This window comes from Mustelus asterias, chromosome 8 (genome assembly GCF_964213995.1).
Source record: "Mustelus asterias chromosome 8, sMusAst1.hap1.1, whole genome shotgun sequence".
Classification (NCBI taxonomy): Eukaryota; Metazoa; Chordata; class Chondrichthyes; order Carcharhiniformes; family Triakidae; genus Mustelus; species Mustelus asterias.
Window position 1 is genome coordinate 68,492,081 of NC_135808.1, and position 25,185 is coordinate 68,517,265.

The following is a 25,185-nucleotide window of genomic DNA, read 5'->3' on the forward strand; positions in this document are numbered from 1 at the left end:
GCCCATAGCCTTGAATGTTATGGCGTGTCAAGTACTCATCCAGGTACTTTTTAAAGGATGTGAGGCATCCTGCCTCCACCACCCTCCAAACACCAAACTAACAAAATTTACCAAATGAAGATGAAAATACCAACAAGATCTCACTTGTTGTAGCTTTTACTTTAATATAAATCCAATTCAACACAAATGAACATGAATTACCAGGTAAATGATGAAAAGCCACAATTTGTTTTAAATAGTCAATATAACAAAGATACATCTTACACAAATGCAAACATTTACATCAGCCCCTGCATAAATATGGCACTACAAAAGTGCACAGTTCCAAAATACACTCTTTATTCACACTGGGTAGATCATGAGTTCTATCCATTAACAGCTTTCACCTTTGAGTTTCACAGGTAAAATTATCAACAAAGTACACTTCTACAATCCCTCTCGCATTCAGATCACCTGATGGCATGGTTTTCCAAAGTTATTTTTTAACCGACCAACCAACAACATCCCATTTCAGTTTGGCCACTCCTGGGAACTCACTCAGCTCTTTATAGTCTCAAAAGTTATTCTCACAACTTTTCAGAAAGCAGACAGAGACAAAGAAGCACAGAATTCCTGCAAGGAGGAGGAGCAAATCACTCTTGGGAAGAGTTTTTCTGTTTGGCACAAAAGGAGACACTACACGATTTGGTCAAAAAGATCTAGATCATCAAGGTTGCGTGGGAAAGAGGCGTCTAACCAGGAAAGAAGAAAGTAAAACAGATTTCAAAAACTGAGGTTAAATAATTTATTTCTTCTGGATGATCAGCACATATAAACCATAAACCATCATTTGATCCCAATTTTGTCTGAATGCACATGGTTTGAATTTGATTGATTTAAAATGGCAAATACAGAATCACCAAGTTGATTCAGAAACAGCCAACAAAAAAGCACATGTATAATTTTACTAAATTTGCTGGGCTGGGATGTACGGTGAGTTTTTGAAGCGGTCTTTCAATAATACAACGGCTAATATCCTGAGCAGCAAAAGCAGCCCAAATTCCTGAAATCCCCCCCCCCACCCATCTCTTGAATAGAAGTCTCCACATCTGGGCGCAAGAAACAGAGGTATGTTAAACGTTAATCAGAAAGATTGATTTGTCTCATTGCTGCTAGGACTGAAAATGTTGGTTGACAATTTGTAGCTTAAAATAAATTATTTCTACCACTAGAATCAAACTCTGCTTTTCTCCAGGGTACTGTGCACTCACAGGACTCAAACTTGTAATCACCGAGCTTAATTTGATTCATAGAATGAACGAAAACATAAGAGGGACGAGGAACAAAGATTTTTAAATAATTTTTATTTAGCATTTATTACCTTATCATGCACCTAGTCAATTCCATTACTCAACACAAGACAGGGAAATCTTTTGAAATTGGGACTGTAAAGTGTCAGCAGCACTTGAACAACTTTTATGGGAAGAAAAAGATATATTTAAAAACAAACTTCTTTTGTATTAAACATGGTACATAGTGCATGCACGTGATAAACATTTAACAGTCTTGTAAGTGACGTATAATTACAAATGAGAGTGCTTTGCACTCGTTAACTATCTGAAAAGTCCACTGGTTATATCAGATTTCACTTCTTAAAACAGAATTATCAGCAGCAAATGGTCACAAAGTTATCGCTGGAGGTTTCACTTGGCCTCTTGAGCTTTCTTGGCGTTCTGTTTTTCTTTAGCCTGTGTTAAAGAGTAAACACACAATCTTGTTATGTGAATCCGGCAAGATGTAGTCAACTTTATTTATTTTCTCCATAATTTTCAATGGAATCCTGTAATTGGGTAGAGTTGGTGCATGAGGCAACCAGGAGTGATCTCTTCTCCAATGTTCAACAGTTTCCAGCTGGAGATTTATTATATGGAGCATTGTTAGGATTTATGCATGAGGAAACCACACTAGTTTGGTTCCTCACTGTGCTGTCAAAATTCTATCGCACATATCCTTTGAAATCCCGAATAGTGCTCATCAGAAGGGCTATTTTTTAACTTTTCAAACCATTAGCTCATCCTGTAATTAAGTTGCTTTAAACTTTGTTGCATTATGTCAAATATACACACATACGTTTACTCACATAAATACACGTATCACATATATAATTTCCTGATTATGGCCTGCTGTCACATGGTCAAAGTTGCTGGTAAGTGGAGAACATGGAGATAGTACCAAAAAAAAGTTACGTGTTGAATGAGCCTGAAAACGGGAAAGAATTATGTCCATTTTTTCAGCTACCTTTCAGGCATGATCTTATGGCACTCAATGCAAAAAAGGTAAAACCACTGGGAAAGTGGCCAGAAAGCCATTTGGTCACACTAGAGGGCGTTATTGCACATGTGCAGATCTCTCAGTGTTCTGTGCGAAGAGATCTGTCAGTCCCCCCACCCTCTGGATATCACCCCCCTCCTTCCCGCACCCGACCAATTGATCGGCACCGCAACTGATTTCCGATTGCAGAGTGCGCAGCTCCCCTGACTTCCCCTTAGGCCCTGCCCTGTTATGATCCCACCCCCTCACATCCCCTCATCATGGCCCCACCCTTTGGCACAGCCAGGTATCTGGGACTCACTAATTATATTTAAAGAAGGATTTAAATATTTAAATCAGCCTTGCGCCCTTCACAGGTGCAAGGCTGATTACGCCGGCAATCCAGGGGCGGTGAGATCACGAGAGGCGAGAAACCTGGTGCGAACCCAGTTTTTCGCCTCTCTCGACCAGCGTGACAAGCCGATAAGATCGCCCCTCCTACTTTGTCAAAATACAATTCTTGGATCTGATCACTCATGATACGATTGAAATCGGGTGGAACTTGAATCACACGGGGACCAATATCCTGGCCGGTAGGTTGGCTAAGGTTACTGGGGAGAATTTAAACTAGATAGGTTGGGGGGAGGGGAGCTAGAAGAGTTGACTAGGATCAAGGAACTAATTGATGGGGTGGAGGATGCAGGGGTAAGGGGAATTACAAAATTAATGGTAGAGGAGAGGGTGCAAGTGAATGAAGGCGGTAATTTAGATAAGGGAGTAGAGGGAGAGGGTGTTCGCGACTCATCAAAGCGGGTCCAGATAAAAGCTGGAATAAGGACACTTTGCCTGAAGGCACGAAGCATTCGGAACAAGGTAAATGAGTTGATGGTGCAAATCAGCACGAGTGGGTACGATCTAGTGGCCATTACAGAAACGTGGCTGAAAGGTGACCAGGACTGGGAGATGAATATCCAGGGGTATCAGGCGTTTAGGAAGAATAGACAGGAAGGAAAAGGTGGTGGGGTCGCGCTATTAATAAGAGATAATATCAGGGTAGTACTGAGGGATGACATAGGCTCTGAGGAACAAAACGTGGAATCATTATGGGTAGAGATGAGGAATAGTAGAGGGAGAAAGACACTAGTAGGTGTGGTATATAGGCCCCCAAATAATAATGTTGAGGTAGGGAGGGCTATAAACAAGCAGATAAGGGATGCGTGTAAAAACAGAACGGCAATAATCATGGGGGACTTCAACATGCACATTGACTGGCAGACTCAAGTCGGTAAGGGTGAAATGGAGGAAGAGTTCTTAGAATGCTGTCGGGATAGTTTCCTTGAACAGCATGTTACGGAACCGACGAGGGAACGAGCTATTTTGGATCTGGTATTGTGTAACGAGGTAGGTAGAATTAAGGATCTTATTGTGAAGGACCCTCTTGGGTCTAGTGACCACAATATGGTCGAATTTCTGATTCAGATGGAAGAGGAGAAAGTTTGGTCCCAAACCAGTGTCCTCTGTTTGAACAGAGGGAAATATGATAGGATGAGGGATGAATTGGCTAAGGTAGACTGGGAGAGCAGGCTGGCAGGTAGGATAGCTGAGGAACAGTGGAGGATTTTTAAGGAGATCCTTTTCAGTTCTCAGCAAAAATATATTCCAGCAAAAAACAAGGATTGTAAGAAAAGGGAGAACCAGTCGTGGATAACGAAGGAAATAAAGGAGAGTATTAAAATAAAAACAGCTGCGTACAGAGTGGCCAAAAATAGTGGAGAAACAAGTGATTGGGAAAAATTTAAGAAACAACAAAGAGAGACTAAGAAAGCGATAAAGAAAGGAAGGATAGACTATGAAGCTAGGCTAGCAATTAATATAAAAAATGATAGTAAAAGTTTTTATAAATATATAAAAAGGAATAGAGTGGCTAGAGTGAATGTTGGACCCTTGGAGGACGAGAGGGGGGAGTTAATAGTGGGAAATGAGGATATGGCTGAGTCTTTAAATAAGTTTTATGTGTCGGTCTTCACGGTGGAGGACACAAATAGTTTGCCAAATATTAACGATAGAGGGTTGGCAGCAGGAGAAATACTTAATACAATTAATGTTACCAGAGAGGCAGTGCTGGGTAGACTAATGGGACTGAAGGTGGATAAGTCCCCGGGTCCGGATGGAATGCATCCCAGGGTATTGAAAGAAATGTCAGAGGTAATAGTGGATGCGTTAGTGATTATTTATCAAAACTCGTTGCATTCTGGGGTAGTGCCGGTTGATTGGAAAACGGCTAATGTTACGCCGCTGTTTAAAAAAGGAAGGAGACAAAAGGCGGGTAACTATAGGCCGGTCAGCTTAACGTCTGTAGTAGGGAAAATGCTGGAATCCATTATTAAAGAGGAGATAGCAGGGCATCTGGATAGAAATGGTTCGATCAATCAGACGCAGCATGGATTCATGAGGGGAAAGTCGTGCTTGACGAACATGTTGGATTTTTATGAAGATGTGACTAGGGCGGTTGATGGAGGAGAACCGGTGGATGCGGTGTTTTTGGATTTCCAAAAGGCGTTTGATAAGGTGCCCCATAAAAGGCTACTGAAGAAGATTAGGGCACACGGAGTTGGGGGTAGTGTGTTAAAGTGGATTGGGGACTGGCTATCCGACAGGAAGCAAAGAGTCGGAATAAATGGGTGTTTTTCCGGTTGGAGGAAGGTAACTAGTGGCGTGCCGCAGGGATCGGTACTCGGGCCGCAACTGTTTACCATTTATATAGATGATCTGGAGGAGGGGACGGAGTGTAGGGTAACGAAGTTTGCAGACGACACAAAGATAAGTGGAAAAGTGAATCGTGTGGAGGACGGAGAAGATCTGCAGAGAGATTTGGACAGGCTGAGTGAGTGGGCGAGGATATGGCAAATGGAGTATAACGTTGAGAAATGCGAGGTTATACACTTTGGAGGAAATAATAACAAATGGGATTACTATCTCAATGGAAACAAATTAAAACATGCTACCGTGCAAAGGGACCTGGGGGTCCTTGTGCATGAGACGCAAAAGCCCAGTCTGCAGGTACAACAGGTGATCAAGAAGGCAAATGGGATGTTGGCCTATATTGCGAAGGGGATAGAATATAAAAGTAGGGATGTCATGATGCACCTGTACAGGGCATTGGTGAGGCCGCAGCTGGAATACTGTATGCAGTATTGGTCCCCTTATATGAGGAAGGATATATTGGCATTGGAGGGAGTGCAGAGAAGGTTCACCAGGTTGATACCGGAGATGAGGGGTTTGGATTATGAGGAGAGGCTGAGGAGATTGGGTTTGTACTCGTTGGAGTTTAGAAGGATGAGGGGGGATCTTATGGAGACTTATAAGATAATGCGGGGGCTGGATAGGGTGGAGGCGGAGAGATTCTTTCCACTTAGTAAGGAAGTTAAAACTAGAGGACACAGCCTCAAAATAAAGGGGGGTCGGTTTAAGACAGAGTTGAGGAGGAACTTCTTCTCCCAGAGGGTGGTGAATCTCTGGAATTCTCTGCCCACTGAGGTGGTGGAGGCTACCTCGCTGAATATGTTTAAAGCGCGGATGGATGGATTCCTGCTCGGTAAGGGAATTAAGGGTTATGGGGATCAGGCGGGTAAGTGGTACTGATCCACGTCAGATCAGCCATGATCTTATTGAATGGCGGGGCAGGCTCGAGGGGCTAGATGGCCTACTCCTGCTCCTATTTCTTATGTTCTTATGTTCTTATGATTGGTGGGGGCTTGTCTACATTTGTTCCTGTCTAAAAAGAGCTCACATCCCTTTTCACGATGCCTTTTTCTTTCAACAAATTCCAAGCCTCCATTGCTACCTAATGTTCACGTGTGTTGACCGTATCAAACTCTGTAACAAAGTACAGGACAGTGGGTTACACTTCTCAGTGCACAAATGCACAGTTCCAGTTTACCAGAGTGACTGAGATTGAATCTGGCCAACAAAGATAGAAATTCCACAGATCAACAATTTTTAGTCCTACATTTTCTTTTGCCTCCTTAGGTTCTTTGGAATATGTGCACCCCTCCCAAACTCACCTCCGTTATCCTGATGGCAGTTTACATCCCATGTGGACGTGAAGTTCATGCTGGACGAAATATACACCACTACAAACAGTCTTGAGACGAAACATCCCGAGGCCTTGTTCATCGTGGCCGGGAACTTCAATCAGGCCAAGCTCAAGAACGTACTACCAAGTTACCACCAACATGTCTCCTGCTCCACTAGAGGCCCAAACATCCTAGACCACTGCTACACAAATATCAAACATGCCTACCGCATTATCGCCCGCCCACACTTTGGCAAATCAGACCACAAGGCTGTGCTCCTGCTCCCAGCTTACAAGCAAAAACTGAAGCGGGAGAATCCATCTAAGAGAGTCGTGCAATGTTGGTCTGAGGAATCGGATGATCTCCTACGGGGCTGCTTGGAGTCAGTGGACTGGTCAGTATTTAACAACTCTGCCACCAGCCTGAATGAGTACGCCACTACAATAACTGACTTCATTAGTGACTGTGTGCCGAAGAAGCAAATCTGCGAGTTCCCCAACCGGAAACCATGGATGAACAGGGATATCCACTGCTTGCAGAAGTCCAGGTCTGAGGCATTCAAGTCAGGCGACACTGACCTATACAACAAAGACAGATACGATCCATCAAAGATGCCAAAAGACAATACCGGACCAAGTTAGAGTCCCAGGCTAGCCACGCCGACACCTGCAGACTATGGCAAGGTCTGCAAGACACAACAGGCTACAAGATGAAGGCATGTAAGATCGCTGGCTCCAACGCATTGCTCCCTGATGAGCTCAATGCATTCTACGCCCATTTTGAGCAAGAGGTCAGCGAGAGCATGCCCTCCATCCTGGAAGCCCTGGATGAACCTGTAAGCCCTGGATGAACCTGTATCTGGGGCCACCATTGCAGATGTCAGAGCAGCTTTCTTGAAGGTCAACCCACGGAAAGCAACTGGCCCGGATAGGGTAACCGGACATGCACTCAGATCTTGTGCGGATCAGCTGGCGGATACTGACAGACATCTTCAACCTCTTTTTACAACAATCTGAGGTCCCTATCTGCTTCAAGAAGACGACCATCATCCTGGTGCCTAAGAAAAACCAAGCAGCTTGCCTTAATAACTAGATGGATCTCGGCATTAAGGCCGGTGGCTCTGGCATCCATCATTATGAAGTGCTTCGAAAGGTTAGTCATGGCACGAATGAATTCCAGCCTCCCGGACTACCTGGATCCACTACAGTTTGCCTACTGCTGTAACAAGTCCACAGCAGATGCCATTTCCCTGGCCCTGCACTCAACCCTGGAACACCTAGATAACAATGACACCTATGTCAGACTCCTATTTATTGACTACAGCTCAGCCTTCAACACTATTATTCCCACAAAACTCATCTCCAAATTCCGTGGCCTGGGCCTCGGCACCTCCCTCTGCGACTGGATCCTGAAATTCCTAACTCACAAACCACAATCAGTAAGGATAGGCAACAATACCTCCTCCACGATCATCCTCAACACCGGTGCCCTACAAGGTTGTGTTCTCAACCCCCTACTATACTCATTATACACCTATGACTGTGTGGCCAAATTCCCCTCCAATTCGATTTTCAAGTTTGCTGATGACACCACCGTAGTGGATCAGATCCCAAACAATGACGAGACAGAGTACAGGAATGAGATAGAGAATCTGGTGAACTGGTGCGGCAACAATAATCTCTCCCTCAATGTCAACAAAATGAAGGAGATTGTCGTCGACTTCAGGAAGCATAAAGGAGAACATTCCACAGTCTACATCAATGGGGACAAAGTAGAAAGGGTCGAGAGCTTCAAGTTTTTAGGTGTCCAGGTCACCAATAACCTGCCCTGGTCCCCCCATGCTGACACTATCGTTAAGAAAGCCCACCAACACCTCTATTTTCTCAGAAGACTAAGGAAATTTGGCATGTCAGCTACGACTCTCACTAACTTTTACAGATGCACCATAGAAAGCATTCTTTCTGGTTGTATCACAGCTTGGTATAGCTCCTGCTCTGCCCAAAACCACAAGAAACTACAAAAGGTCATGAACATAGCCCAATCCATCATGCAAACCGGCCTCCCATCCATTGACTCTGTCTACACTTCCCGCTGCCTCGGCAAAGCAGCCAGCATAATTAACGACCCCATGCACCCCGGACATTCTCTCTTCCACCTTCTTCCTTCAGGAAAAAAGTACAAAAGTCTGAGGTCACGTACCAACCGACTCAAGAACAGCTTCTTCCCTGCTGCTGTCAGACTTTTGAATGGACTTACCTTGCATTAAGTTGATCTTTCTCTACACCCTAGCTATGACTGTAACACTACATTCTGCACTCTCTCATTTCCTTCTCTATGAACGGTATGTTTTGTCTGTATAGCACGCAAAAAACAATACTTTTCACTGGACGTTAATACATGTGACAATAATAAATCAAATTAAAATCAAACCCAAAACTACGTGTGCACAGGTGACCTGCTCCCAGAACTACACTCACGCAATCCTTTGAACAGCTGGTTGAAAGAGCATACTCTTAATAGTTGGCTTGCTTTTCCTTTTTACCACTCTGGAATGAATTACAAATACTGGGACACTTGCCTTTTCTACTAGTGGTATTAACTGCTGGTGCTCTGCCAGAGTCTTCAAAAGTTCCATGATAAAGGGCAAATAATTGTGTTTTCTTCTGACATTTTCAATCTGAAACAATAGCAACAGAATAAAGTTAACATGTACACTGTAACATACACATATATATATGTATATATATATAATATATATAGAAACATATAGTGGAACATATCTAACACAGTCACCCAGCAGACTTGTCAAACTATCTATAATTTGTCGGATTCCACTTCTTGGGGATCTCAGGCTCAGGGACCTTACCCCCGTTAATCGAAACTTGCATTCCTATACGTTTTTCAAAACATAGAAAAAAGCTACAGCATCACAGTCAGCAAAAGTGGTGAGTCAAAGAATGAGGTATTGGACGGGACAACCAAAAGCTTGGTCAAAAAAATTGGTTTTAAAGAGGATCTTAAAGGAAGAAGGGGAGATGGAAAGATGGGGGAATTTAAGAAGAGAATTCGGGAGTGTGGGGCCTAGGCATTTGAAGACATGACTGCCGACAGTGGGGCAAAGAAATGGGAGACCCACAAGAGGCCAGAGTCAGAATAAACAGAGTGCATCTATTTGTTTTCTCCACAGGCCTGATTGCTGCACTGCCACATCAAGTTTCTACAAACATGCAAGAAAGCAGACAAGATACCGAACGGTCTACGGATCATGAACCCACTCAGGTCAACCTATAACATAGACTACGCTGAGAGACTTTGCCGTCGCATCTCTCTCACACTCCTCAAACACCAGCTCTACAGCAAACGCCGCAGCCTGGAAACCAAGATCGAATCCATATTCTCAACTTGCGCTCAGGACGCAGACCAGCTGCGAAACTCTGCCAAGCAGACGAGACAAAGGAACTACACCATCTACACCGGCAGCTGCCACAAACCTGCATGGCTTAGAAGGAACATAAATCAGTTTCAGTAAAACCCACCTTATACCGTTTTAATTTCTGGTTTTCTTCTTCAATCAACAACTGATATTTAGCTACTTCTGACTGAATTGAGTTTATGATACTGTTGCTCTGATCTGTATCCATGGGCTCTTCCTGCACAAAGAAAACAGAGAGATAGAACCTTGTCAGTGTGTTTTCAGTATCCAATCTATTTTTAAACATCAAAATGCACAACCATTTTAAAATTATGAATCATTTCTTAGGTATACATTTTTCTATAATTTTCAGATCAGGAATGCAGAGAAATTTGAAAGTCAATTAAAATCATGAAAGGTTGAATAATAAAAAGAATAATAAAAGTAATAAAAGAAGAATAATAAAAGGAAAAGGCTGCTGCCCCACTCGTAGTCCCCGCTTTCTGTGACTGTGTTTTACAATGGAATTCAGTCAACTCTTTAAAATTCAATGTTGTTTAATTTAAATAATCCATTAATTTACATACTTTCAGGACTAAATTCCATTTTGCTCTGTATTTGCATTTAATTCAGGTTATTAGATAGTTCACTTCATTTTCAAGCACAAAGTCGACAATTATCAATGGCAGCCAGTGGATGGGAGCTGTGCCAGGAAGTTCTACAACATCCAAGCTTTCAGTTTTAAAAAACTTAGAACAAAGAGGGCAGAGGAGAAATAACTTAAAAGTTATAGGATAGGGCTTGACGAAACAACCTGAATCAAAATGAAAAAGGGATCCTGATAAAGAAGGAAACTGGGAGGCAGAAATAGACACGTGGCTTGGAAATGCAGTACATCAAAGTGTTAGTTCAGAGCAGCAACAGGCAAATTTAGTTCTAAGATTAGTCACACAACAAATGGTTAAACCATTCTGAAAATGCACAGGTCAGACACTTCTACAAGGGGAGAAAAGGAAAAGGACTTCTGGTTGCTTGTGTGCACCTTCAGTCAGCAGTCTGAGCTTAAATCCAGAGTGCTCTATTATGCAGCAATGAAGATAGATAAAATGAAAGGGCAATAAAGTACATGACCAAAGGAGAAAAAGGTGGAAAGGGCCCAACATCAAAAACACAAATTGAAAGAACAAATATGAAACAAAAGGTACAAATGAGCCCTAAATACGCAGCAGAAAGATGACTGCAATCATAAAGAAAACAAAATGTGTAACAGAAACCAAAAGAGTACAACTCTCAGCTCGTGGCCATGTTAGCTACTGATGTTACAAAGAGGAACTGAAAACAAGTCTAAGTTTAATGATCATCCACTTTTTGGACTTAGTTCTGGCCCAAATTGTTCAGAAGGTTGAGAGATGTATACTGTCAAGCAGCTTGGTACCAACATAAAAGACCTTGATTTTTGGCTTCGACACAGGTTTTGAAAAAAAAAATTAAAATGTTGTCATTAATCAGCAGTACACGGTATATAGCCATGAATTAGAATTGAAATGTATGGTTCTGTTTAGGATTTAAAGTTGGGGATTCATTTTAGATTATATGCTCCCTGAGCATTCCCTCTGGTTTCCCTCCTAACTGAACACTACCAACCAAAATGCACAATGTAACAGTACACAGTCAGCTATTGCTGACACTCCAGGACACCAAATTGCTTTTTCCTTCCATCCTGGCTCCTAGCTGCTAATGCTCATTTAAAACCAGTGACAGCCCATCAGCGTAGTCACAGGGAAAAAGATTTAAAATAAGCAGCAGCTAGGAAATTAGGATTGAAATGAGAAAGAACAGAACAGAAAGAAAAATGATTCATGAAGGTCACTTGATAAGAAACGGAGCATCTTGTAGGCAGACCTTTGTAATTGTATCAATGCCTTACAAGAATCACAATCTTTCTGAATGTATATCCAGGGAAGAGGAGAAGATATTGCTTTACATGCGGGTATATAAAAAATATTAAAACCAGTATCAAAAGGGACAATGCTGTAAACAGCTTTTGAAGCAAAGCCAAAAACAACCAAGGGGAAAGCTAACCAAGTGGTGGGAAAAATAGTGATGCATGTCAGGAATATGATAATCAAATTGGAGACACTCAAATGAAGAATAATTGTAAAAACCAACATTCCAACAAGGTGGTCAACAATATGAATCCAAAATAATCAGGACCAAGCTTTTACAGGAAAGATTTGAACAATTAAGGATAACTAATCTGAATATATAGTAAACCCAGCAATAGTTACAATCGTATGACAGCTAACCTCTTAAATGTTTTGAATCTCCACCCTCCAGCCAGAGGGAACAAAATAGCCCAGAATATGGGAAATTAAGGGGAAGATGGATCAAACAGTAAATTACAGAAGATCAGGGAAAACAGGAAGCCAATGAGGTAGATGTGATCTAGTCAGTAATACTGTGACTATCAGGATGTGGAGACCCAACTTCCACAAATAAATCAACATCAGAGCTTACCCATAAACTTGAGAAGGAACCAGTGGCACCCAGCAGTCCATAGAAGATGACCAAACTCAACGTCACCTTCCCTGGAAATATCACAGAGATAGAAGGGAAGCCACTGGTTAAGTTTACGTTTCCAATGTACTGAGGCCCAAAGGATGACCAAGATCCCATTACATATGCCCCCCAGTGCAAAGTTCACTTTGTCTTACATTCCTTAAGTAATAAATTTCTCCTCCAAATTCATTCTCCAAAATATGCCAGATGATACTGAAAACTTACTTCACAGCCAGTAGGACTGAGTTCCAGAAGAAATTTCATGCTGCACTCCGGTTAAGGGGATTCAAAACTAATCAACAAAAGGGACAATAAGCCCAAAGCGACAATATACCTTGACAATGGGCCCTATTTTACCATTTGGAGTCTACGGGCCGGATCTGGGCGTAATAGAGATCCGAGCCCGGAATCCTCTTTGCAGCGCGCCCATACGCTTTTTGCCGGCTCCGGTCCGATCCGCGCAGTGGGCGGGGCTTAGCGCTGCCAGAACGATCAGAGCTCTGAACTGCACATGTGCAGTTTGAAAAAAAATCTGAAGCAGCGCACCCGGGCACGAAAGAAAGAAAACAGCAGAGAGAGCAGAGTGGGGGGAGGATGGACTTGGGAGAATCTTGCAAACTGAAAATAATGCAGCATCTTCTTTGTGCTGCCTAATTATCTATGGGAAAGGTAATTAAACTACGGTGTCCTAGTGAGCAATTAGTGACCTGTATAATACATTTGTGATCTGTAACTGGATTGTTGATGTCCCTGGAGCCATGAGCCAGGTGCTCAAATGTTCAGAGTCATGTGGTGAACTTGGAAGAATTGTCCCCGTGGTGGAACCTGGTTGGAAATAAGATTCAAGGAGATTACTAAATCTGGGAAATCAACCATAGTGAAAAGAAGTTTGTATTGGCAACTCTTCTCTCACATTCCATGGCAGATGTGCCCCTACTTATGAATGTGATTTGCATGGGCAACGTTGGGTGCAGCTAATCTGCCTCTGGAACAGCCTTGGATCCTTTCTTTCATCTTGTTTTCATCTGAACATTGCACAGAATTAGAGGAATTCCCTTTGGAAGATAATGTCAAAACGATAATCGCAGAAACTAAAAACCTGACAGTCAAAAATTTGGGAAAATATTTCAAAATATATATCCCCCCATCCATATTTTGAAATGTTTTCCCAAATTTTTGACTGTCAGGTTTTTAGTTCCTGCGATTATAATTTTGACATTATCTTCCAAAGGGAATTCCTCTAATTCTGTGCAATGTTCAGATGAAAACAAGATGAAAGAAAGGATCCAAGCCTGCTCCAGAGGCAGATTAGCTGCACCCAACGTTGCCCATGCAAATCACATTCATAAGTAGGGGCACATCTGCCATGGAATGTGAAAGAAGAGTTGCCAATACAAACTTCTTTTCACTATGGTTGATTTCCCAGATTTAGTAATCTCCTTGAATCTTATTTCCAACCAAGTTCCACCACAGGGACAATTCTTCCAAGTTCACCACATGACTGAACATTTGAGCACCTGGCTCATGGCTCCAGGGACATCAACAATCCAGTTACAGATCACAAATGTATTATACAGGTCACTGATTGCTCACTAGGACACCGTAGTTTAATTACCTTTCCCATAGATAATTAGGCAGCACAAAGAAGATGCTACATTATTTTCAGTTTGCAAGATTCTCCCAAGTCTATCCCCCCCCCCCCTCTCCCACCACCACCACCACCACCACCACCACCAGAGATCCATCTGAGCCCGCCCCCCCTCCTCCAGCAGATGCCAGCGGAAGGCCAGGAAGGTGCTGCAGGCTCTTGAAGGACTGCAGGTCAGAAGGATGGTGGAGGGGGACCAGACATCGAGGTAGGTTGGGGGTGTGCTCTGCCGAGGGGGGCCTGCCTCCCAGGGGGGTCTGATCTGGGAGGGGGGGGGGGGATCTGCCGGGGTGGTTAGCGGGAGGGGGGGGGGGGGGGGGCTGCAAAGGATGGTCGAGGAGGATGGTCGAGGAGGTTCCCCTGCAGAATAGAAATCCGCTTCGGATTTTTATTCTGCAGGTCGCTTACAGCGCGGATCCGGAACGGACCAGAAGACGGTAAAGTGGGATTTGGCAGTAGAGTTGGGCGCGCGGTTCATTAAGTCGATTTAAATGCATGCTAATGCATTTAAATCGTCGGGCCGGCCGATTTGGGCGCGGACCGGACCCGCGCCCGATTCGGGTGTCGGTAAAGCCACGATCTGCTCGGATTCAGGTGCAGATCGTGTTGAAGGCCCGACGCCCAACTTTACCGTGATTTCGCACCCGAAAACAGGCACGAATTTCTGGTAAAATAGGGCCCAATGAGTTTATTTTCCATATGGACTGACTGGTGAAAATGGTCCTCAAGAAAGCCGATCAGCGAGTGGGCAAAGGGAGCAACCAGGAGATCCTAGGGACAGTATGCGTTCTGTACAGAATTAATTGGCATCAGATGGAACAGCAATTAAAGTGCTTTGATAGGTCAGTTTTCATTTTCTCCTCATCTGGAGTTAATGGATTTCTTCCAGTCCTTCACTCAAGTGGCCAGTCTTCATAGTTAAGCCTAGTGCTACCAAGATATGCTCCAATTGAATCATCACAGTAGAATCCCATGATGTCTTCATCTGATGTTAACTTTTGTAGCCATGGGAGCGTTGTCCAATTTTCTCTCACTATCTCAGGGATGCTGTGGCCAACTATGATATACCAGCTATCACCCAAACTCATCCCGGACTCAGCTCAAACACAGACCAGGAGGGGCCTTATGGCCTTTTTGACTCTGTTGTAGCTTTTTTTTACTAACCAAACCACAGGGAGAGTAATGTGAAAGGGGTTTGTGCCAAAATGTCTCAAATTTCCCATAAATGAGATGGTCAAAACAACTTGAGCCACTAAACTGTGTCTTTAGAGTTAGCAATGTTGATTTAGAGTACAAAGTAACTGGGGAAGGAACAGGCATCAAAGACCCAAATCTTGACCAAAAAATCTTGACTGCATGAGGCGAGACTTTCTAAACGTCAATGTATTGCAAACAAAGGTTTATCTTTCAAATTACAAAGAGGGAATACAGGACATAACCTTATAATCACAGTATTCCTTACTTATCATCTAGAGTAAAATAAACTGAACAAACTGATGCCAACATTCAAGGAGAATTTTTCAATGCAGATAATGTTTTAAGCTATCAACTTAAATGAAATATATGTCAAGCAAGAGCGTGCATTGTAGTTTTTACCATGTCATCATAAAGTGGCTTCAAAACTACATTCAGCTGAAGTAAATATCTTCCCACTTGCCAACCACCCAACAGTTACTTTGCCTACATTGCATACTTCTTTATACCATTTAGATAGAGGATATTCTCATTTATTACAGATCAAAACAATGATCCACAGATTCCACAGGTAAATTGAGAACAATTTATGATGACTTAATCTAGCCAATAACCAACAGTAAATAGTTGAAGCATCTCCGAAAGTTGTTTGGATTTAGTATCAGGTGTTTGGGTTTAATCTCAGTTGTTTGGGTTTAATATCAGTGGTTTGAATTTAATCTCAGTTGTTTGGGTTTAATCTCAGTTGTTTGGGTTTAATATCAGTTGTTTGGATTTAATCTCAGTTGTTTGGGTTTAATCTCAGTTGTTTGGGTTTAATCTCAGTTGTTTGGGTTTAATCTCAGTTGTTTGGGTTTAATCTCAGTTGTTTGGGTTTAATCTCAGTTGTTTGGGTTTAATCTCAGTTGTTTGGGTTTAATCTCAGTTGTTTGGGTTTAATCTCAGTTGTTTGGGTTTAATCTCAGTTGTTTGGGTTTAATCTCAGTTGTTTGGATTTAATCTCAGTTGTTGTGGGTTTAATCTCAGTTGTTTGGATTGAATCTCAGTTGTTTGGGTTTAATCCCAGTTGTTGTGGGTTTAATCTCAGTTGTTTGGATTTAATCTCAGTTGTTTGGGTTTAAACCCAGTTGTTTGGATTTAATCTCAGTTGTTTGGGTTTACTCTCCGTTGTTTGGGTTTAATCTCAGTGGTTTGGGTTTAATATCAGTTGTTTGGATTTAATCTCAGTTGTTTGGATTTAATCTCAGTTGTTTGGATTTAATCTCAGTTGTTTGGATTTAATCTCAGTTGTTTGGATTTAATCTCAGTTGTTTGGATTTAATCTCAGTTGTTTGGATTTAATCTCAGTTGTTTGGATTTAATCTCAGTTGTTTGGATTTAATCTCAGTTGTTTGGGTTTAAACCCAGTTGTTTGGGTTTAATATCAGTTGTTTGGATTTAATCTCAGTTGTTTGGATTTAATCTCAGTTGTTTGGATTTAATCTCAGTTGTTTGGATTTAATCTCAGTTGTTTGGATTTAATCTCAGTTGTTTGGATTTAATCTCAGTTGTTTGGATTTAATCTCAGTTGTTTGGATTTAATCTCAGTTGTTTGGATTTAATCTCAGTTGTTTGGATTTAATCTCAGTTGTTTGGATTTAATCTCAGTTGTTTGGGTTTAATCTCAGTTGTTTGGGTTTAATCTCAGTTGTTTGGGTTTAATCTCAGTTGTTCGGGTTTAATCTCAGTTGTTCGGGTTTAATCTCAGTTGTTCGGGTTTAATCTCAGTTGTTTGGATTTAATATCAGTTGTTTGGATTTAATATCAGTTGTTTGGGTTTAATATCAGTTGTTTGGGTTTAATATCAGTTGTTCTGGGTTTAATCTCAGTTGTTTGGGTTTAATATCAGTTGTTTAGGTTTAATCTCAGTTGTTTTGGGTTTAATCTCAGTTGTTTGGGTTTAATATCAGTTGTTCTGGCTTTAATCTCAGTTGTTCTGGGTTTAATATCAGTTGTTTGGGTTTAATCTCAGTTGTTTGGGTTTAATCTCAGTTGTTTGGGTTTAATATCAGTTGTTAATATCAGGGATTTGTTCCCAGGAGCAGGCTGAGGGTAAGAGAGTGGGTTTTCTGACTTTAATTAATTATTTATTTTTTTGTTTCCTTACACTCTTATTAACTTTTCACTGTCTTACTTGACATAAAGTGTCCAGTATGAGTGTGAAACCAGTGTGTTGTTCCCAGTGTAGGATGTGGGAGGTCCTGGAGGCATCTGGCCTCCCGGACATCCACATCTGTGAGGGGTGTGTCGAGCTGCGGTTCCTGAGGGACCGTGTTAGGGAGCTGGAACTGCAGCTCGAGGATCTTAGGCTGATGAGGGAGAATGAGGAGGTGATAGACAAGAGCTATCATCAGGTGGTCACACCAGGGCAACGGGAGGAGGCCAAGTGGGTGATGGCCAGGAAGGGTAAGGCTAGGGTGGTTGAGAGCACCCCAGTGGATTTGCCCCTGCACAACAAGTACTCCTGCTTGAGTACTGCTGGGGGGGACAGCCCGCCTGGGGGAAGCAGCAGTGGCCGTGTCTCCGCAGTGGAGTCCAGCCCTGTAACTCAGAGGGCTAAGGAAAAGAGGAGGAAGGTGGTATTAATCGGGGACTCGATGGTGAAGGGGACAGACAGGCGTTTCTGCGGAGGTAGGCGGGATTCTCGCATGGTGGTCTGCCTCCCTGGGGCCGGGATCCAGGATGTCGCTAGTCGCGTCCCGGAAATCCTGAGGTGGGAGGGAGAGGAGCCTGAGGTAGCGGTACATATTGGTACCGCTGATGTGGGTAGGAAGGGAGAAGGGGTCATGAAAAGGGAGTACAGGGAATTAGGGAGACAGCTGAGAAAGAGGAAAGCAAAGGTAGTAATCTCAGGATTACTGCCTGTGCCACGGGAAGGTGAGGGCAGGAATGGAGTGAGGTGGAAGATGAATGTGTGGCTGAGGGACTGGTGCAGGGGGCAGGGATTCAGGTTCCTGGACCATTGGGACCTCTTTAGGGGCAGGGGTGATCTGTATACAAAAAACGGGTGGAACTTGAATCACACGGGGACCAATATCCTGGCCGGTAGGTTGGCTAAGGTTACTGGGGAGAATTTAAACTAGATAGGTTGGGGGGAGGGGAGCTAGAAGAGTTGACTAGGATCAAGGAACTAATTGATGGGGTGGAGGATGCAGGGGTAAGGGGAATTACAAAATTAATGGTAGAGGAGAGGGTGCAAGTGAATGAAGGCGGTAATTTAGATAAGGGAGTAGAGGGAGAGGGTGTTCGCGACTCATCAAAGCGGGTCCAGATAAAAGCTGGAATAAGGACACTTTGCCAGAATGCACGAAGCATTCGGAACAAGGTAAATGAGTTGATGGTGCAAATCAGCACGAGTGGGTACGATCTAGTGGCCATTACAGAAACGTGGCTGAAAGGTGACCAGGACTGGGAGATGAATATCCAGGGGTATCAGGCGTTTAGGAAGAATAGACAGGAAGGAAAAGGTGGTGGGGTCGCGCTATTAATAAGAGATAATATCAGGGTAGTACTGAGGGATGACATAGGCTCTGAGGAACAAAACGTGGAATCGTTATGGGTAGAGATGAGGAATAGTAGAGGGAGAAAGACACTAGTAGGTGTGGTATATAGGCCCCCAAATAATAATGTTGAGGTAGGGAGGGCTATAAACAAGCAGATAAGGGATGCGTGTAAAAACGGAACGGCAATAATCATGGGGGACTTCAACATGCACATTGACTGGCAGACTCAAGTCGGTAAGGGTGGAATGGAGGAAGAGTTCTTAGAATGCTGTCGGGATAGTTTCCTTGAACAGCATGTTACGGAACCGACGAGGGAACGAGCTATTTTGGATCTGGTATTGTGTAACGAGGTAGGTAGAATTAAGGATCTTATTGTGAAGGACCCTCTTGGGTCTAGTGACCACAATATGGTCGAATTTCTGATTCAGATGGAAGAGGAGAAAGTTTGGTCCCAAACCAGTGTCCTCTGTTTGAACAGAGGGAAATATGATAGGATGAGGGATGAATTGGCTAAGGTAGACTGGGAGAGCAGGCTGGCAGGTAGGATAGCTGAGGAACAGTGGAGGATTTTTAAGGAGATCCTTTTCAGTTCTCAGCAAAAATATATTCCAGCAAAAAACAAGGATTGTAAGAAAAGGGAGAACCAGCCGTGGATAACGAAGGAAATAAAGGAGAGTATTAAAATAAAAACAGCTGCGTACAGAGTGGCCAAAAATAGTGGAGAAACAAGTGATTGGGAAAAATTTAAGAAACAACAAAGAGAGACTAAGAAAGCGATAAAGAAAGGAAGGATAGACTATGAAGCTAGGCTAGCAATTAATATAAAAAATGATAGTAAAAGTTTTTATAAATATATAAAAAGGAATAGAGTGGCTAGAGTGAATGTTGGACCCTTGGAGGACGAGAGGGGGGAGTTAATAGTGGGAAATGAGGATATGGCTGAGTCTTTAAATAAGTTTTTTGTGTCGGTCTTCACGGTGGAGGACACAAATAGTTTGCCAAATATTAACGATAGAGGGTTGGCAGCAGGAGAAATACTTAATACAATTAATGTTACCAGAGAGGCAGTGCTGGGTAGACTAATGGGACTGAAGGTGGATAAGTCCCCGGGTCCGGATGGAATGCATCCCAGGGTATTGAAAGAAATGTCAGAGGTAATAGTGGATGCGTTAGTGATTATTTATCAAAACTCGTTGCATTCTGGGGTAGTGCCGGTTGATTGGAAAACGGCTAATGTTACGCCGCTGTTTAAAAAAGGAAGGAGACAAAAGGCGGGTAACTATAGGCCGGTCAGCTTAACGTCTGTAGTAGGGAAAATGCTGGAATCCATTATTAAAGAGGAGATAGCAGGGCATCTGGATAGAAATGGTTCGATCAATCAGACGCAGCATGGATTCATGAGGGGAAAGTCGTGCTTGACGAACATGTTGGATTTTTATGAAGATGTGACTAGGGCGGTTGATGGAGGAGAACCGGTGGATGCGGTGTTTTTGGATTTCCAAAAGGCGTTTGATAAGGTGCCCCATAAAAGGCTACTGAAGAAGATTAGGGCACACGGAGTTGGGGGTAGTGTGTTAAAGTGGATTGGGGACTGGCTATCCGACAGGAAGCAAAGAGTCGGAATAAATGGGTGTTTTTCCGGTTGGAGGAAGGTAACTAGTGGCGTGCCGCAGGGATCGGTACTCGGGCCGCAACTATTTACCATTTATATAGATGATCTGGAGGAGGGGACGGAGTGTAGGGTAACGAAGTTTGCAGACGACACAAAGATAAGTGGAAAAGTGAATCGTGTGGAGGACGGAGAAGATCTGCAGAGAGATTTGGACAGGCTGAGTGAGTGGGCGAGGATATGGCAAATGGAGTATAACGTTGAGAAATGCGAGGTTATACACTTTGGAGGAAATAATAACAAATGGGATTACTATCTCAATGGAAACAAATTAAAACATGCTACCGTGCAAAGGGACCTGGGGGTCCTTGTGCATGAGACGCAAAAGCCCAGTCTGCAGGTACAACAGGTGATCAAGAAGGCAAATGGGATGTTGGCCTATATTGCGAAGGGGATAGAATATAAAAGCAGGGATGTCTTGATGCACCTGTACAGGGCATTGGTGAGGCCGCAGCTGGAATACTGTGTGCAGTATTGGTCCCCTTATATGAGGAAGGATATATTGGCATTGGAGGGAGTGCAGAGAAGGTTCACCAGGTTGATACCGGAGATGAGGGGTTTGGATTATGAGGAGAGGCTGAGGAGATTGGGTTTGTACTCGTTGGAGTTTAGAAGGATGAGGGGGGATCTTATGGAGACTTATAAGATAATGCGGGGGCTGGATAGGGTGGAGGCGGAGAGATTCTTTCCACTTAGTAAGGAAGTTAAAACTAGAGGACACAGCCTCAAAATAAAGGGGGGTCGGTTTAAGACAGAGTTGAGGAGGAACTTCTTCTCCCAGAGGGTGGTGAATCTCTGGAATTCTCTGCCCACTGAGGTGGTGGAGGCTACCTCGCTGAATATGTTTAAAGCGCGGATGGATGGATTCCTGATCGGTAAGGGAATTAAGGGTTATGGGGATCAGGCGGGTAAGTGGTACTGATCCACGTCAGATCAGCCATGATCTTATTGAATGGCGGGGCAGGCTCGAGGGGCTAGATGGCCTACTCCTGCTCCTATTTCTTATGTTCTTATGTTCTTATGAAAGCTGCATGTTAAATTACATCTTGGAAGCTGGATATCCAGAGAAAGAAAAAGCTTATGTAACTATGAAAGAATGAGAGCAACCTACTAGACATACAGAAAAATTCAAAGTCAGACAGTGGGAGAACTACAATAACCACCAAGATGTTTTCTATGAGGCTCTTTAACACGACATTAGTGCATCCTTCTGAGAACACAAATGTAGTAAACAGTGAGGATGGTAGTATCAGGCTATAAAGGGGAAACAGGGGACTGCTGAAACAGGTGCAGAGATGTCAGGTGAGATTTAATACTGAAATTGTGACGCAATGCATTTTAGAAGGAAGAATGAGGAAAGGCAACATGAACTAACTGGCACTATTTTAAAATAGGATGCAGTGACAGAGACACCTGGGAGTGTATTGGCACAACTTTTTAAAGGTGGAAAAGTAAGCTGACAAAGCTGTTCAAAAGCATGCAGTATCCTTAACTTTATAAATAAAGCCATGAAGTACCAAAGCAAAGAAGCTTTGTAAACTTAAATAAATCACTGGCTCAACCTCAGCGAAAACAATGGCCAGAATTCTGCCAAAAAAATTCGAAGTGTCGAAGTCACGTGAAAACTGGAGTAATTAACACTGTTTTTTCCAATGAGAGTTCAGAGAAGAATCTCCCACACTCTGTACACTGCAGAGGTGAATGAACACAACGGATGAATGAACACCGCTCGACAATCACCAGGCAAGACTGTTCTCTTCCTGTGGGGGAGCACTTCAGCAGTCACGGGCATTCAGCCTCTGATCTCCAAGGCGGCCTTCACGACACACAACAGCACAGAGTCGCTGAGCAGAAACTGATAGCCAAGTTCCGCACACATGAGGACAGCCTAAACCGGGATGTTGGATTTATGTCACATTATCAGTAACCCCCACAGCTTGCCTCCTGGACTTGCGGGCTGTCCTGTCTGGAGACAATACACACCTCTTTAACCTGTGCTTAATGCTCCCTCCACCCACATTGTCTGTATCTTTAAGATCTGGTTGGCTGTAGGGATTCGCATTCTAATCAGTATTCTGTAACTTCATTTTGTGTCTCTGTGCCCTGTTTGAGAGCACATTTCCACTCCATCTGATGAAGGAGCAGCGCTCCGAAAGCTAATGGTATTTGCTACCAAATAAACCTGTTGGACTTTAACCTGGTGTTGTTAAAACTCTTACTGTGCTTGCACTGCAGAGGTCACCAGCATGAAGATCATTAAATTTCAGGGAGCCACTGGGAGGCTGAAATGAGCGCACTGAGCGGGCCACTGCGCATGGGCCGATCTGTCAGTGCCGAGATCGGCGCATGGGCAGTGGCCCTGCACTGATGGCCTCCCGATTGCTGACCAACTCGATCACTGGCCAGCGCCCCCCGCCACACCCCCTCCCCCCAACCAATCGCTGGCCCCCTGACCATTCCCAGACACAGCCCCGACCACACCCTCTCCCAGGCTGGCCCAGCCCAATCTCCAGCTCTTCTCCTCCCCAGCCCGCGCCGATCGCCGCCCTCTCTCCTTCCCCCACCGATCCCTATGCAGAGTGCAGAATGGCAGTGGGACCAGCCCCCCCCCCCCCCCAAACCCGGATCGCCTCCTCGGCTCTACCCCATAAGGTCCCGCCCCCATATGCTCCATTCCTTTAGCACTGCTCCATGGGCTGTGCCAAGCTGCTCCCTGGGCATTGGCACTTTGCCCCTGGGCAGTGCCGGGGACACAGGCTGGCACTGCCTAGGTGCCAATGCCCAGGGGGCACCACCCTCCCGCCACCCGACACTTTGGATAGCCTCTATTGCCCCCCCCTTCACTCCAGCGGGATTGGGCCACTAGTACCCCAAAAGTGGGGAGCTATTCAAAACCCCGCTGGAGTGAACCAATCTGGCAAGAGGAGAGATGCTAGCAGGCCTGGAGACTTCAGTCCCGGGCCCACTAATAACATTTAAATTGGATTAAAATGAGGATTTACATCCTCATTTTATTGGCACGGAGCAGGATCCACAGGATTCTCCCACCTCACTGCGCTAAAGAATTAGCACAGCAAGATGGGAGAATCGCCCCCAATGTACCCAATTCTCGATGTCACATGCTATAAAGGATGGCCAGTGCTGAGAGAGGTTACAGAGGAGATTTACCTGGTTACGTCAGGGATGAGGAGCTTTAGTTATGTACTGAAATTAAAAGAAAGTGATTATTTTCTCAAGAACATAGAAGGATTAAAATTATCAGGGAGATTGGTAATAATAAATATGGAGAAATTGTTTCTACTGGCAAGAGGGTTAGTAACAAGCCCACAGATTTAAGTTAATTGGCAAAAGAATCAGAGGAGAGAAAAAGAAAAATAGCTTTCGACAAATGTTTTGATTCAGAATCCACTGCCTGTACTATAACTCCCAAAAGTGAAATGGCAACATTTCAAATTCAGGAGGCGGCACAATCAGCTGTGTGGCCACTTTTTGTATTATATGATCATTGAAGTTTTCAGCAAATTAACCAAATGCTGACTCAGTTCCTTATCAGTGACCAAGAAATGCAGTTTTGAGTCGTAACAATATGTGAAGTGTATTGGCAATAGAAAAGGCAACAAATTAACACAGAAATAGGAAAACAGTAGTAGACGAAAGCAAAGTAAGTATGAGAATGTGTGTGGGGGAGGGGGAGGGTTGGAAATCAGCAAAAAAGACCAGGGGATCTGAAGATAGCAAAAAGATCAACACAAAAAATGAAGAAATAACATCGGAAAAATAAGGAAAACTTAAAATACAAAATAAGGTGACACTTTTTTAAAAAAAAGCTTTGAAGAGCAAAGTTAAAAGCATCTGGCATACAAATCTAACCCAGTAAAATGGAGCTAGAAGTGCCCAGCATTGCTGACTAATTATCTTTTGACATAATTAAATGCACATTACCTAAATAGATCATACGCAAGACCAAGAGGTCTTAACTCAGAGAGGAATGGCGTCATTGGTTACCCAGGCAACCTGTCACTGAAAAACAAGCCAGCGACTCGAGGTACATATCGCTAAAGTGCTAATACTACACTTCATTGCTAATAGGTTTCTTCTCTACCAAGTCATTTTTTGTTTTCACCATCAGGTATATTTTGTGAGAAGATTATTGGTACTGGTAACTCGCACCCATATTAGCATTTTGGGAACTACTATACTTACTTTATACTGTGATCCTGAGATATTATAACAGTAGTAATAATGTACACTATTGCATTACAACACGGTATGCAGATTTTAGAATATATAGCAAAATACAAGCTGCTAACACATTTTTCATTATAGCTATACCATAGAATTAATTATCATGTTTTTGAAGCATGAATTTCTGTGCAATTCCAAGCTCCATTTTGGCACAAAGAAACTGTGCTTCAGGTACATAGTCTACCCCTTATACAGAATGTCATATTTTGTGTTAAAAAACATGGAAGAACAACATGTGCAACAAATAAAATAATCTAAAAGTTCTCTCAAACATAAGTGGAAGACCGAAGTTTCTTTTACTAGCAGATCTCGTGGTATTGGATGACGCCTTTCATTGAAAGTAAAGTGTAAGGTATTAATCTGCTAAAGTGAGGTTTGAGTGAACATATGGATGAGGAAAAATAGTCCTCAAGCCTGCTCCACTATTCAATCATGGTTGATTTTAACCCCAGAATCCTGCTGACCCCCGTAACTTTTCACCTCCTTGTTAATCAAGAATCTATCTTGCTCTGTCTTAAAAATATTCGAAGACTCTGCTTGCACTGCCTTTT

At 43.3% G+C, this 25,185-nt stretch overlaps 1 protein-coding gene across 1 annotated transcript in view; it reads right to left on the reverse strand.

The window, feature by feature from the left end:
• Positions 1-1,326: 1,326 nt before the first annotated feature.
• The window catches only part of uchl5 (ubiquitin carboxyl-terminal hydrolase L5), a 53,945-nt gene continuing 30,086 nt past the window's right edge, over positions 1,327-25,185 (reverse strand). Inside the window, exons 9-11 of the mRNA XM_078218132.1 lie at positions 9,902-10,015; positions 8,944-9,042; positions 1,327-1,727 (exon numbers count right to left, since the gene is read on the reverse strand). Coding sequence (XP_078074258.1) covers positions 1,683-1,727; positions 8,944-9,042; positions 9,902-10,015 — 258 coding nt within the window. The 3' untranslated portion in view covers positions 1,327-1,682. The remainder of the gene's footprint in view (positions 1,728-8,943; positions 9,043-9,901; positions 10,016-25,185) is intronic.